This window comes from Acomys minous (genome assembly GCF_964271855.1).
Source record: "Acomys minous genome assembly, chromosome: 14".
In the NCBI taxonomy this organism is placed as follows: domain Eukaryota; kingdom Metazoa; phylum Chordata; class Mammalia; order Rodentia; family Muridae; genus Acomys; species Acomys minous.
Window position 1 is genome coordinate 22513584 of NC_140496.1, and position 15257 is coordinate 22528840.

Consider the following 15257-nt stretch of genomic DNA (forward strand, 5'->3'; position numbering starts at 1 on the left):
CTGGCCTCGAACTCACAGAAATCAGTTTGCCTCTGCCTCCCCAGTGCTAAGATTAAATGTGTGCATCACCACGCCTGGTTCTATAAATTCTTTCACTTTAAAGAACCCTGACTAATATACAGATCTTCCTTCAACTTCAAGGACCTCGGGCAAGGGAGGGGACTTGAGCAGGCCCAGGCAGCACAAGAATCTGGTCTAATTCCCTTGACACCTGCTTCCTTGCTGAGAGTCATGTAAATTTTTCTGTAAAATCAGCCTCTCATCAGCTTGGCTGCCAGGCTCAGAGGAGGTTGCCCCAGCTTTGTTCCTTCTTGTCTACAGTCGTTCTCCTGTCCTAGGACATCAAGGACTGATGAGAAAAGCTGGCCGAGTCCACCCTCTCTCAGACAATGGACCAGGCACAAGATGCTATCTTCAGCCTTTGCAGCATTCCAGGCTATGTTACAAAACTTGTGGGATGGGACTGCAGACAAAGCAGTGGTGTGTCTGAGGGGGCTATGATGGAGTTTTAAATATATTTGGGACCTCCTCCCTGGTGGGCCGGAGCCCTTCTCAGCTTATCCCTTTTCTAGATTGCACCAACGTGTGCTAGGGTATGGCCGGAGGGGAGGAAGGCATTTTGTGTCCTAGCATCCACTCTGGCTGTGAGGGTGTTTACTTTTTCTTTTTTGGTATTTTCGATTATAAGCATGTGCCACTATGCCCAGCAGTGAGGGTGTTTTCTGATTCTTAACATGATAGCCCTGGTCTGACTCTGAGGACAGGTCTGCTCTCCTGAGTTCTAGGGGAGCCTGGGTATAGATGTCAGAGCACGTCAGAGGCCTTGAATTCTACTTTTCAAAGGGCCGTTTATAGCAAAAGTAGCGTATGTTGTCATTGTGTGACATTAAAAGAGTTTGGAGAGTTGAGTCCCAGCACCCAGGTTGCAGATGGGAGATATTCACAGAAGACAAGGGGAGTTAGTCATCTGGGGCTGTGGGAGACTGAAGAAAAAGGAAGTAAAGACTCCACCCCCAACACACGAAAATAGGCCCATAAAATAGGCTCAAGGCTTCAGGAAATTAGCCGCCCATGGGATTCCAGACAGCAGCTGACCCCCGTCGCATGCCCCGGAGCACAGAGTGCATGGGTCTGGCTTCTCCAGGCCTTCCACCTCCCTGCTCTACAGCTACAAAAACTGATTCTCAGACCTTGCCAGATGGGGTGCTCTCCTGTATCCCTTGGATACTGAGCCCCTCAGGGTTTAGCGACATCAACCTCTCAGACCAATAAAACTCTGCTCTGGCCATTTTGAGGCCAAACTGGGCCTTTATCCCTTCATTTCCTTCCACTGGCTTCTTACAGAGGCCTTCAGAAGAGGTGATAGGACCAGAGAGGCCTTCACACAGGAATCCCTGCCAGGCGGTTTTAATCTCAGCACTGGGGAGGTGGAGGCAGGCGGATCGCTGTGAATTCAAGGCCAGCCTAGTCTACAAAGAGAGTCCATGTGAGCCAAGGCCACACAGAGAAACCCTGTCTCAAACAAACAAAACACAAAACAAAACAAAAACAAAAAAAGAAAGAAAGAAAGAAAAGAAAAAGGAATCCCTGGATTAGTCACTCAAGCACAGGCAGCCAGTAGATGGCGTCCAGACCCCAAAAGGTGTGAGGTCTAGCTTCTGTGGGCTTCTCTCTGACCTTGGTTCAACCATGCAAATTTGAATGTGGGGCTAGCCTGTGGTCAGGTGGTCTTGCGTGGACTATAAGGAATATAAGCACAGTGTTCCACTGATAGTGCACACAGCCTGTTCTCTGTACAATCAAGTGGATAGCTCCCTTAGTTGAGAAAGAAGCAGGGTTTGGGGGTAGGGCTGGAGGCTTTTCTGGACTGACAAGGCTGAGTATCTTCAAGGAGCCACAAGAGGCTCAAATTCCTTGTGTTCCAGCCTTATTTTTTTTTCCCCCCCGAGGTGGGGTTTCTCTGTGTATCCTTGGCTGTCCTGGACTCACTTTGTAGACCAGGCTGGCCTCGAACTCACAGTGATCTGCCTGCCTCTGCCTCCCAAGTGCTGGGATTAAAGGTGTGTGCTGCCGCTGCCGCCACCGCTGCCGCCGTCACCACCACCAATCAGCCTCAGTTCTTGGATGAACTTTTGTTTTCTTTTCTTGCAGGCTCTCCTAAATCCTAAGGATCTGTGCCTGTTCTGTGTCAGGCACAGGCACACAGTGAGGCACGCAGTGGATACTTGATGAAGATCCTCCCCTGCCTGTGATAGCTTCAACTGCCTTTCCTTGCTCAGTGGCGCCTGGTCTTACATGAGGAAGTTGCTAGGGTTTGGAGTTACAAAATGGAGCGAGGATTCTCAAAGATCAGCCACATCAAAGTCTCCTGGAATGTCTGTTAAAACTGGGGCAGCCAGTGGGGGCTGGGAGATGGCTCAGTTATAGTAGTGTTTGCTCTACTCCCATGAGGACTTGAGTCTTAAGCCAGGCACCGTGGCTTTATGTTGATAATTCCCAGAGCTCACTGGTCAGCTAGCTAGCCCAGCCGAACTGATGAGCCCAGCGTTCTAGCAAAAGACTATGTCTCAAACAACAAAACAGAGACAACTCAGCTCCTAACAAGAGACATCCAGTGTTGATTTTTGGCTTTGACATACATGTGCACACCAGACACAGACATACAGACACACACACACACACACACACACACACACACACACACACACGAAACTGAGCGCAGTCCTGGGAGTCTGTACAGAGCTAGATTAACACCCTCAGGATTTCTCAGGCTGTTGCTGCTGGCGTGAGCACTACCTTGGAGATCTATATGTTTAGACATACTGAGACAGATGCTCTCGTGACCCGCTCCTCTCCGGGAGAAGAACTTAAGCTGTAGGAATACATCTCTCTTCTCTTTACTGAAGCAGTAAAAGGTTCTACCCTCAAGGGTTAAGGGACAGGCCTGAGCAGCTTGCTTGAGTCCTCTTTGCCAGTCCTAAGGAGTAGGCCTCTGACCTACTTAAAACTCCTGGGACTTCTTCAGCCATTACTTGGTTTCAGGGAGGGCAAAAATGGCCTGAATCCCATTTTGATCCTGACACCAGGATGCTGAAGGTGTGTGACACAGATGTTGGGAAGCACTAGGCTTCCATTGTGAACAACTGTGCAAAAGTGGTCCTAGATGTGTCTTCCCCCTTTTGAGAGTTCCTCCTTATCTTTAGGAATCCTACTTTTAACTTCTTGACAGGAACCCACACTTTTCCAGAGGCTTCATAGTGGAGTCTCGTGCATAATAAACATACCTCATTGACACAGCAATGCCTTTGGGAATCTGAGGAAGCTGGTGTATTTGGGTACTGTCCCAAACAAAATTGAGAACAGGAATTGGGAATCAACCAACTGTGTCTACCCCCAGCAAGTATTTAAAATTCAAGAGGCATTCTGTCACCCCTCAATTGAAACCAGCCCTGCCTCTGTACTCTTTGAGGTATATGAGACCATATTCTTATGGCCTAAGATGATCTGACTCCAGCTTTTAGCTAATTGCAGTTGATGTTAAGTCACTGGTTCTGTTTTCCTAACAGCTTTTTTTTTGGGGGGGGGTGTCTTTTTTCAAGACAGGGGTTCTTTGTGTAGCCCTGGCTGTCCTGGAACTCACGATGTACCCCAGGCTGGCCTCGAACTCACAGAGATCTATCTGCCTCTGCCTCCCCAGTGCTGGGATTAAAAGCATGCGCCAACACTAGCCTTTTTTGCTTGAGACAGAATTCACTAATTTGACCTTGAACCTGCAACCCACCCTCCCAGCCTTTGTGAATTCCAGGGATCAAACCTAGAAGGTCTGGCTTATGCATTCAGTGCTTTACTGGATGAGCCATCTTCCTCGTCCCAGGTTTCTCTTTTCAATAGAGGGACAGCAAGTCTTTGGTCATTCTAGAAGGTCTTCTCTTAAATCCAGTGAGAGAGAACAGCCTCAGCATTCTCCTAGTGGGCAAATAAGGGAATCTTTGGGGGGATAAGAGTACTTTACTGAAGCTGGGTATGGTGGCACACGCCTATAATCCCAGCACTCGGGAGGCAGAGGCAGGCGGATCACTGTGAGTTCGAGGCCAGCCTGGTCTACAAAGTGAGTCCAGGACTATACAGAGGCTATACAGAGAGACCCTGTCTCAAAATAAAAACAAACAAACAAACAAACAAAAAAACCAAACCAAAACCAAACCAAACCAAACCAAAACAAAAAGATGGACACTTGTTAGGGCGGGCCCAGGGGGGCTCCAAAGGGGTGGATATGAGCAAGACATGTTGCATATATGTATGAAATTCTCAAAGCGTGAATAAAAATTACATTTAAAAACAAAAGGCTTATTTAGCTTACAGTTTTAAAGGCCAAAATGCCATGTGGCAAATCATAGACCTGGCAAGAATCCAGTGACAGATGGCTGGAGTGTGAGCAGGGCCATGGAATCACTTCTCCAACAGGCAGAAGAGAGCCTGGGTAGAACCAGGCTCTTGCTCCAATTATAAGAACCCTCTCGGAAGAATTTACAGGCTAAGTTTCTCAAGGACCTAAGGGCCTCCAACTATGTCCTCCTTAAAGGTCCCACCACCTCTCAGGACTGCCCTCTGGGGTTCAGCCTTCAATCACCAAAACCTGGGGAGGGACACAAACTATACTCAAACCTAGCACTAAGGAAAACAGGACACATTAGGAAGGCAGAAGATTCTAATTGTAACAAAAATTGAATCAAAAATTGAATTGAGGCTGGGTGTAGTGGCATACACCTTTTATCACAGTTCTTGGGAAGCAGAGGGGCAGGCAGATCTAAGTTCAAGGACAACCAGAGATATATAATGAGATCCAGTCTCAAAAAATGTAATGGACTGGGGCATGGTGGCACAGGCCTTTAATCCCAGCACTGAGAGGCAAAGGCAGGCAGATCTCTGTGAGTTCGAGGCCAGCCTGGTCTACAAAGGGACTTCAGAATAGCCAGGACTACGAGAGCAACCCTGTCCCCAAAAATCAAAATAAATAAATAAAATAGAGCCAGGTGGTGGTGCATGCCCTGATTCTAGCACTTAGAAGGCAGAGGCAGGAGAATCTCTGCAAGTTCAGGACTGACCTGGTCTACATAGTGAGTGCCAGGGCTATATACAGACCCTGTCTCCAAACAAATATAAATAAAATAAATTGACTTAAATAAAAGATTGCTTACTTGCAAAAATCAATATATGTAGGGGAGCTGGGGAGCTGACTCAGTGGGTAGAGCCCTTACAAGTGTGAGGACCTTGAGTTTAGGTGCCAGAACCCACACAAATGCCATGTTCTCACGACAGTCCACCTGTAGTGCTAATGCTTGGTAGGCAGAGACATGGGGTCCACAGAGCAAGCTGGCTAGCCGAACTAGCGTCTGATCACTTGAGAGCCTCTGCCTCAGTGAATACGGTGGACAGTGATCAAGGAGGAGTTCAGGGGCTGGAGAGATGGCTCAGTGGTTAAGAGTGCTGCCTGCTCTTCCAAAGGTTCTGAGTTCAATTCCCAGCAACCACCTGGTGGCTCACAACCATCTATAATGTGATCTGATGCCCTCTTCTGGCCTGCAGCTATGAAGGCAGAGCACTGTATGCATAATAAATAAATAAATAAATAAATAAATAAATAAATCTTAAAAAAAAAAAAGGAGTTCAACCTTGGGCCACCATGGGCACATTCATGTCTGCACACACAGAACATTTCTTTTTTTTCTGTCTGTATAAATATATATAGGGCCACACTGGAAGGTAAAGGGGATTGGAGTGGGAAGAGATGTAACTAGATGTTTATTTCCTCCTCTGGACTCTACTTGTGCTTATGGATGAGGTGCGTTATACTGGGTTCTGTGGCAGGTTGTCTGAGCCTGTGCACACGCACAGAGATGTGGTGATGGCTACAGATGTTTGCTGATGACTCTGTCTGAACATTGGAGGATGGCTGGCTTCCCATTTCCAGCTGAAAGAAAGCAAGCCAACTGACTATTGATTAGGTTGGGTCTTTGGGCAGGAACCAGGTTTGAGGCAGACCATGTGTTAAGCAGTGCTAACTAGACTGAGTGGTAAAGTGTGTCAGTTATACTGCTTTTTTTTTTAAAGATCTATTTATTTATTATGTACACAGTGCTCTGCCTGCATGTACACATGCAGGCCAGAAGAGGGCATCAGATCACATCATAGATGGTTGTGAGCCATCATGTGGTTGCTGGGAGTTGAACTCAGGACCTCTGGAAAAGCAGACAGTGTTCTTAACCTCTAAGCCATCTCTCCAGCCCCCAAATGTGTCAGTTATGAATCCAAGAAACTTACACTGCCCTGGCCCTCCTCAATTCCTACTCAAGTTTCATGACTGAAGAAAGGGCTCCTCCCCTGGGAAGCCTTCCCTAGCCAACTCCCTGCCCGCTGTCCACTGAGGTGGTGCCTGAACTGGCCCGACAGGCTCTGGGGCATTCTTGTATTGAAGCACCTAGCAAGCTGAAGTTTGTTTTGAGAGAGGGTCTCTATATGTAGTCCTGGATGTTCTGGAACTTGCTATGTAGACTAGGGTGGCCTGGAACTCAGACATCTTCCTGCTTTTTTGCCTCCTGAGTACTGGGGTTAAATGGACAGGCAGGCGCATCATCTCTGAGCTCAAGGCTAGCCTTGTCTACAAAGTGAGTCCAGGACAGCCAGGACTACATGGAGAAACCCTGTCTCAAAAAAACGAAGTGGGAGAAAAAAAAAAAAAACTAAGAAAGAAAATATAGGGGCTGGAGAGATGGTTCAATAGTTAGGAGCACTGGCTGCTCTTCCAGAGACCCTAAGTTCAACCACATGGTGGTTCACAACCATCTGTATGGGATCTGATGCCCTCCTCTGGTGTATATGTAGATATACACCATATACGTAGATAAAGCATTCATACACATAAAATAAATAAATCTTAAAAGAAAGTATAAAGGGCATAAGCAATTAGGTAAGCTTGTGGCGAAGCTGGCTAAGCCACATAAGTTAGGAGATATAAGTATCTAAATTTTCTATATTCCATTTAAATTTTGTTTATTTATATTTGTTATAGTTTTCCCTTGTCATTATTTTTGTTTTTGTTTTTCGTTTTGCTTGTTTTTTTTTTTTTTTTTTTGAGACAGGGTTTCTCTGTGTAGCCTTGGCTGTCCTGAACTCACTTTGTAAACCAGGCTGGCCTCGAATTCACAGTGATCCACCTGCCTCTGCCTCCCGAGTGCTGGGATCACAGGCATGTGCCACCACGCCTGGCTCCCTTGTCATTTTGTGAGGTAATGCCTTCTGTGTTTCTGCAGTGTCCGTTGGACCCTGGTGCCTCAGCAGCCCTGTCACTGATTTCCTTTAGGATGCTGTGAACACAGAGATGAGTGAGATGGTGGTCCTGCTGATGCCAAAGCTTCTGAGGCTTTGAGATTAGGGTTGTTTCTTCTGCCAGAGAACCTTATTAGATGGCGGGATATGGCTGTGGTGCCTGAATGTCTCTGCCGATGGACACCCTCTTGCTGCCTATCGCTGATGTCACTTTAATATTTTAGTTTCTTGTCTGTCTCTCCCGTGGGACTTGCCTAGGATCACAAATCGCCCCTATAAGCAGCACGTTCCCTGTCTGCCACTACCCAGTGGACGGATACACTTGTATAGACACCACCAGGTGAAGACTGCTGACCTTCAGGGCAGGAAGAGGCCCCACTGGAGACAAGAAGAGCTGCCCTGAGGATAGATGGTAAATAGATATGGCCAAGTGGCCAGAGTCCATCTCAGCCATCCTCCTGCTTCAGCCTCCTAAGCGATGGGATTACAAGTATCTATCAGCTTACTGGGGGCACCTTTCCTGTTCACCAGATGTCCCTGCTTACCTTTTCAACCAGAATCTCCAGTAACGGAGGCTAAAAGAATGATCTTGGGAAAGCACCTCACCTACATACACTTCACGGATTGCTGTTCCTGAGTTCCGAGCGAGGCAGCTAGGATACAGCCTGATTTCTTCTCCAGGTCACGGCAGGAGAGACGAAGTCCTGACACGAGTCCACCAAACTTCCAGATCAGCTTCCAAACCGATCTCAATGGCAGGTCTGTTCAGTGACAGCCTTGTTAAACTGCCTACACCATTCTCAGGGGAGACAAAAGGGCTGACCCTTGCTGTCCTAAAGGGAAAGGTCAGGGACCACTCCCCATAGGGGCTTCCCCCAGCTCCTGGGAAGTAGAAAGAAGACTCCGGGCTCTGAGGACTGTGTCCTGGTCACCTGCAGGAGAATGCCAGCCTGACTCCAGATACCAGTGTTTGTGCTATAGGCCCGTCTTCTGCAGAGCGCTTCCTACCATGAAGCTTGAACCCAAACACTGATGTGAACTCTAGATGAAGGCTGCCAGGGGGCTTTCCGCAGGCCTCCACCTGGTTAGAAGAGTCAGTATGGACTGGACTGTGTATCCTGGCAGTTCTTTCATCTGCCTTGCGCACTGGGATCTCCAAGATGATTCAACCTGTATTCCTTTTCCAAATGGGCATGTATATAATTTCTTAAAAAGCCCACAAAGAGGGTTGGAGAGATGGCTCAGAGGTTAAGAACACTGTCTGGGGGCTGGAGAGATGGCTCAGTGGTTAAGAGCACTGTCTGCTCTTCCAGAGGTCCTGAGTTCAATTCCCAGCAACCACATGGTGGCTCACAACCATCTACAATGAGATCTGGTGTCCTCTTCTGGCATGCAGACATACATGCAGGCAGAATACTATATACATAATAAATAAATCTTTAAAAAAAAAAAAAGCACTGTCTGATCTTCTAGAGGTCCTGAGTTCAATTCTCAGCAACCACATGGTGGCTCACAACCATCTACAATGAGATCTGGTGCCCTCTTCTGGTGTGCATGAAGACAGAGCACATAAAATAAATGAATACACAAATCTTAAAAAATAAAAAATAAAAAAAGAAAGAAAATCAGCAAAAACCCACCAAGCTGCAGAGTTGGGTCAAAGGTTAAGAACATTTGTTGCTTTTGAGGAGGACCTGGATTTAGTTCCTAGCAACTATATGGTGCTTCACAACCATCAATAACTCCAGTTCCATAGGACCCAAAAGCCCTCTTCTGACCTCCCTGGGCACCGGACACGCACTTGGCACACAGATACACACGCAGGCACAAAGAACAACAACGGAAACCTCCGCAAAGTGTGGTGGTGAACGCCTTTACTCCCAGCACATAGGAGGTAGAGGCAGGTGGATCGCTGTACATTGGAGGCTAGCCTGGTTTTACATGGTAAGGCCCTGTCTCAAAAAAAAAAAAAAAAAAAAAAGGCCTGGGTCCTGCTACATCCACAAACGGGTCCTGCTACATCCACAAACGGGCAGTCCTCACACGTCATCAAGCTGATGAGACCTGGCGTGGGCAGAGACCTGACAACACAGGGCGGAAGGGAGCAGCCATTAACACTAATGAAGCAGGCGGCCTGAAAGCTTTTTACTCTGAAGCTGTGTGCCCACCCTGGGAACATTGTGTTCTGCTCCCTTGGTTTCCAGGAACCTTAGGTGGAAAGGGGTTTGGGGACAGGAATAAGAGTAGGGGGTCTTTAAAGAAGGGAAAGAGGAGGTCGAGGCAGGAGGGCTTGGTTTCAGCTGGAAGAGCTGTTTTGACCTCTCTTTCAAAGAAACCTTGGGTCTAGTTTTTCACTCCACTCCTGCCCCATGATACTCAACTGCCTCTCTTTGGTGCCCTTGACCAACATTCCTGGAAACAAAGGAAACAATATGCCATATACTCTAAGTGAACCTCTATGGGGCCAGAAATTAAATTAAGGCCATAGGGCCGCCTGCCTTATTACTGCTAATAGTTCTAGCCTGACCCATGCCTAGGTTCTGGTCTTATGGAAATTTGGGGGCCTGAACACCTGATCTTGTTCCCAAAGTTTAATTGGCTCCTGGCTGCCTCATGCCAAATTGGAGATAGAACGCCCAAAGGTACAGAGGTTTTAGGGAGAAAGCCTGAATTGTGCCCCCTTTCCCCCCTGCCCCCCCCCCCCCCCATTTTCCAGGGAGGCCCCTCCCTCATGCCCTGGCGGAAGGAAGGGGTCACGTGCTGGCCCTTTATTAGACAGTGCTATATAAGCTCAGGGCACGAGTGGGCAGGAACTCTCTAGGCAAGGATCAAGAAACGAAGGTAAGCGCAAAGACTTGTACAGGAACCCCAACTTTCTGGGAATCTCGCTCTCAGCATCAGTAGGGTACTCTAAGGATGAGGAGACTAAATGGGGTTGTTTTCCTGCTGAGCCAGGCCATGCTGACTATAACGCTGCTGAGTTGTGTCCTGCTGCTGGCCCTGCCTCCCACACTGGGGGTCCAGATGGGCGTGGCTCCACTGGAAAGCATCAGGAGGCCTGGACAAGCCCTGTTCCCAGAGTTCCCAGGTGAGTATGGTCAGGTTGGGCATGTGTGGGGCGAGGACAATTGCTGGCCACAAACCTGCCTGCCTGGGCTAAGCCCTCTTTCCTACCCCTTACTCCCCATCCCAACCTTGGGAGGTGGGTACTTGGTGCATGTCGGGTGTGGCCCTCACATCCTCTGCCCCAGGTCAAAGTCTGAAGGGCCTGAAGAGGACAACTGCAGCCGGAGCGGAAGAAGGCCTGCTGCAGAAGGCAGAAGCTTTGGCAGAGGTAACTGCTCAGGGGAAGGGATAGAGTAGAAGGCAGGGTGCATCAGAGACCATCACCTCCCCCACTTCTGGACTGCCCACCGTGTGCAGAATCGCAGGCCATCCCTGTCCCACACTCCACGGCCATCCTACTTTGACAGGGTAGAAGAGTTTCCTGAACCTGAGGTCAGACTTCGTTTTGTTTTGTTTTTTACTCCCCTACGAATGCAGGTGCTAGATCCACAGAACCGCGATTCTCGCTCTCCGCGTCGCTGTGTAAGGCTGCACGAGTCCTGCCTGGGACAGCAGGTGCCTTGCTGCGACCCGTGCGCCACGTGCTACTGCCGCTTCTTCAATGCCTTTTGCTACTGCCGCAAGCTGGGGACTGCCACGAACCTCTGCAGCCGCACCTAACCAACGGAGGTTGGGGCAAAGGCAGGGGACGCGAATAAAGGATGGGACCAAGCCTAAAGCTGTGGTTATTTCTAATGTGGCTGTCGAAGGGTGGTTGGGCTCATCGAAGGGTAGGGGATGTCATCATGTCGGAACTACACACACAAGCTTGGGGTCTAGGCTGTACCATAGTCGGAGCCCCGTATACAGGCGATTTTAAGGTACCAGGCCCCTTTCGGGGAAAGCAGGAGGACACACGCCGGTCCTAGGGAATCTAATGCAGCAAATGCAGGGAAAGCGGGCGCAGCACGGGTTACCGGGTGTAAAGTCTAGTTAGTGGATAAACATTTGGCTCCAAACTCCTCCTCTCCTTGGACCTCAGTTTCCATCTGGTAAGAGACAGCGTCGGCAGCTTAAGGAACAGCACACACGCTCACTTTTATTTGGTTGGCCCCCAACAGAGCCAGACAGAAGCTCCTGACCCGGGAAAACTAAACTGAGGGCCCCCACTCGAATCCTGAGGGTATTAGCACCACCACGCGGTCGACTTCCAACATCGACGTTGCCTTGCCCTCCGCTGGGCGCCGAGAGCCCGCCTTTCCTTAGTGCGCAGGCGTCCAGAGAAAGGGCGCTCAGGGTAGGACTCCCGAACTACGCCTGCGCGCCAGGCTACCCGGAAGCTGGATGCATTTAAGAGCCAGCCCTGTTGTGGTCACGTGAGACGCTGTGCGTCACCTGACGCACTTGACAGCCCGCTGCGGGCGCCGCGTCAGCTGATCTCGGAGTCGAGTTGCGTGCGGGCAGATCGGGGCTCTCTGGTCCCGCCGTCCCCGCTGCCCCCGCCGCAGCCATGTCGTCCTTCCCGGAGCTTTATTTCAACGTGGACAATGGCTACTTGGAGGGATTAGTGCGGGGCCTGAAGGCCGGGGTGCTCAGCCAGGCGGACTACCTCAACCTGGTGCAGTGCGAGACGCTCGAGGGTGAGCTCCGAGGGTCGGGGCTGTTTAAGGGACCTTGAAAGGCCACAATGGAGGCCTCCCCGAGTCGGGGAGGAAGCGGGAAATGGAGGGTCTTGAAAGGGCCTGCGAAGCCTCTGGGAATCCGCGAGCTGGTGGCTGGCATGTCAAAAAAAGGAGCCGTGGCTCGTCGCGGGGCCCAGACATAAACAAGACGTTAAGAACCGCAGTGGTTTGCCACTGCTTGGGTTGCCTCTAACCCCGTGAGAGCTAGTCCTGTAATTTAGAAGGACGGGGTCTCTGTGGATTGGTTAGCTGGCGCGAGGTGTGTGCCTACAAGCCTCTTCGCTCTGGCCCAACCCTGGGCCTGTTGGGTGACAATGCATGGGGAAGTTAGGAGGAAAAGCCTCGCCTCTCCCCTCCCCCATTGTCTTTGGAATCATTGTGTCTTGGTGTTGAGCCTTCCTGGGGAATTGCTAAGCCAGTTTAGCGAGAGGGGTTCCACCCAACTCTGTACCTTTGGCTGTGCAGTATCTTCAAAACGGGCCGTTTGGGAAAGCAAGAGGTGGCCCTGGTAAATCTGAAGTTCACGCACAAGTGTTTGGCTCCAACCCCATTCACTCAACCAACCCCCAGCGAGAGGCAGTGCCTGTTGGGACACCAGTTTCTTACACAAGAGTGACAGAAGCTGAGTTCCCCTTTCTTTTCTTTTTTGGATTTTATTTACTTATGTATAGGAGTCTTCTGTCTTCCTGTACATCTGCATGAAAGAAGAGGGCATCAGATGCCACCGTAACCAGATGGTGGTGGCGCACGCCTTTAATCCTGGCACTTAGGAGGCAGAGGCAGGTGCATCTCTGTGAGTTCGAGGCCAGCCTGGTCTACAGAAAGAGTCCAGGACAGCCAAGGCTAAACAGAGAAACCCTGTCTCGGAAAAACAAAACAAAACAAACAAACAAACAAACAAAAATCCCACCATAGATGGTTGTAAACCATGTGGTTTCTGGGAATTGAACTCAGGACCTCTGGAAGAACAAGTAGTGTTCTTAACCTCTGAGCCATCTCTCCAGCTTGAGTTCCCTTTTCTTTCTTTTTTAAAAAAATGTTGTTAAAAATTTATGTGCATTGGTATAAGGGTGTCTGATCCCTTGGAATTGGAGTTACAGACAGTTGTGAGCTGCCATGTGGGTGTGGGTGCTTGGAATTGAACCCAAGTCCTTTGGAAGAGCAGACACTGTTCTTAGACCACTGAACCATCTCTCCAGCCCAAGTTCCCCTTTCTTTCTTTCTTTCTTTCTTTCTTTCTTTCTTTCTTTCTTTCTTTTTAAAGATTTATTTTACAGTGGTCTGTCTGCATGTACACCTGCAGGCCAGAAGAAGGCACCAGATTTCATTACAGATGGTTGTGAGCCACCATGTGGTTGCTGGGAATTGAACTCAGGACCTCTGGAAGAGCAGTCAGTGCAGTGCTCTTAACCTCTGAGCCGTCTCTCCAGCCCCAAGTTCCCCTTTCTTCACACAGATCTAAAGCAGCAGTTCTCAACCTGTGGGGGACCCCTTTGTGGGGAATCACAGTGTTCACCTGAGACCATCAGAAAACACAGATGTTTATGATTCATAACAGTAGCAAAGTTACAGTTAGGAAGCAGCAATGAAAATAATTTTATAGTTGGAAGTCACCGCAACTTGAGGTGTATTAAAAGGGTTGCAGCTTTAATGAATGTTGAGAACCACTGATGTAAAGTGAGAAGATTTTCAGGCCCAGCTGTAGCAGTTGTACTAAGTTAGAGACGTCCCTAATACCAGAACCTCCAGCCTGGTGGTGGTGAAGGATAGAGAGCTCCCTGAGGCCTAAATGATTCCCTTGAAGAAAGGTACTTATAGCTGGAGGAGGCTTGGTGATTCACCGGTGTGGGAAGTTCTCATCCAATACTTCTGAGGTTAAGTTGAGCTCGGTCGCTTACTGTTTACCTTGAAAACTAGACCTGTCAAGTGAAATATAATGTTAAAATAGGAAGACCTAGTGAAGTTAAAGTGCAGAAGTAGCTTTTATGATTTTAATGTTAAACATGCAAGAAAAATTATTCACCTTTATTATGTGAGTGGAAGTGGGGAAAGAGGCTGCTTGAAGATGCTGCGATGTGGGAGCTGGCCACAAAAGTTAGTTTGACTTCACTGCGGGAAGAGGAGAGATAGGGAGGCTGCCGCGGGCAGGACCTAAAACTAGGTGCCACTTAGCGTGAGTTCTGTGTATTGACTGGAACTTAAGGAAGATTCCCCCCCCTCCCCCCAGTTACAAAGATGTTTAGTTTTTCTTTGAGGAAAATCCTTATTTGGGTAAAGCTAAAGGTGAACACTGTTACCTTTTCTGGCTTCTCTTCTGGCTTTTCTTATTCCTGCTGCTGCCTGCTCCCTTGTGGAATTTCTGGGATCCTGTGTTCCCGTCTTTCCAGCACACACTCCATCATTGACAATAACCATCCTAGGACATTCTTCCTGCTGAGCTGTGTAGCAGTGGACTCCCTTGTGGCACATCACCCAGGCCTGTAGGGTAGTATTTAGGGATCCCTTCCTCCTCTTTCCACATGGGACACCCCAGCACTGGGTGCACAGAGATAACAAGACTTCAGAGTCAAGCAAGGTTGAGTCTCAACCTGCCAATTACTGGATTGTTGTAGACAAATCCCTTAACTTCTTGGACATAGAATTCTTCACCTGGCATATAAGCAGCATCTGCCTCAAAGACTGTGAGATGGCCACGATGTTATTTAGCCCAGCACCAAAACCCAGTAAGCACTAAGAAAAAGTCAGCACCCAAGTAAACATTAGCTTATATTGTCTGTTACTTAACCTGCTGTTCCCTCTGCTTGGCTCTTTGCTCATTAAGTACTGCCCCACTACTGCCTCACAAACACTGATTTAAGCCTGGTAGGTATGTGACAGGGCGCCTAACCACCAGACTCTAGCTCCAGCACTCTCTTACTTTTTGTTTAGAGACAGAGTCTTCCTAAGTTACCCTGGCTTGTTTGTGCTCTGTAGCTTAGGCTCAGTTTGCTATTATGACCCTCCTTTAGCCTCCTAAATAAGCTGGAATTGTTTTTGTTTTTGTTTTTAATTCTGTGTGTCCCTTAGAGCTGGAATTAGCAGATGACTGTGAACCGTGTAGGTGCCGGGGATTGAACCCATGTCTTCTGGAGAGCAGCCAGTGCTGGCTTAGAATTTACTGTATATCCCAAGCTTGTTAGGAATCAGCAACAATCCTCCTCAGAG

The 15257-nt window shown here is 48.8% G+C and overlaps 2 protein-coding genes across 2 annotated transcripts in view; both read left to right on the top strand.

Moving 5' to 3' along the window:
• Nucleotides 1–10138: 10138 nt before the first annotated feature.
• AGRP (agouti related neuropeptide) lies at nucleotides 10139–11103 on the top strand. Its single transcript, XM_084756295.1, has 4 exons — nucleotides 10139–10167; nucleotides 10282–10414; nucleotides 10578–10660; nucleotides 10870–11103. The coding sequence occupies exons 2-4, from the start codon at nucleotides 10285–10287 to the stop codon at nucleotides 11050–11052; spliced, it is 396 nt and encodes a 131-aa protein (XP_084612421.1). The 5' UTR covers nucleotides 10139–10167; nucleotides 10282–10284; the 3' UTR covers nucleotides 11053–11103.
• A 650-nt stretch (nucleotides 11104–11753) lies between these two features.
• The window catches only part of ATP6V0D1 (ATPase H+ transporting V0 subunit d1), a 44573-nt gene continuing 41069 nt past the window's right edge, over nucleotides 11754–15257 (top strand). The window contains exon 1 of the mRNA XM_084755555.1: nucleotides 11754–12011. Within this exon, the coding sequence (XP_084611681.1) occupies nucleotides 11882–12011 (130 nt within the window). The 5' untranslated portion in view covers nucleotides 11754–11881. The remainder of the gene's footprint in view (nucleotides 12012–15257) is intronic.

What these genes read in the sequence shown, in the direction of transcription:
- AGRP (XM_084756295.1), top strand. Translation starts at nt 10,285, where the DNA reads ATGCTGACTATAACGCTGCTGAGTTGTGTCCTGCTGCTGGCCCTGCCT. An exon ending in CCTGTTCCCAGAGTTCCCAG is followed by an intron (nt 10,415 to 10,577) that starts GTGAGTATGGTC and finishes CCTCTGCCCCAG; the next exon opens with GTCAAAGTCTGAAGGGCCTG. An exon ending in AGGCAGAAGCTTTGGCAGAG is followed by an intron (nt 10,661 to 10,869) that starts GTAACTGCTCAG and finishes CTACGAATGCAG; the next exon opens with GTGCTAGATCCACAGAACCG.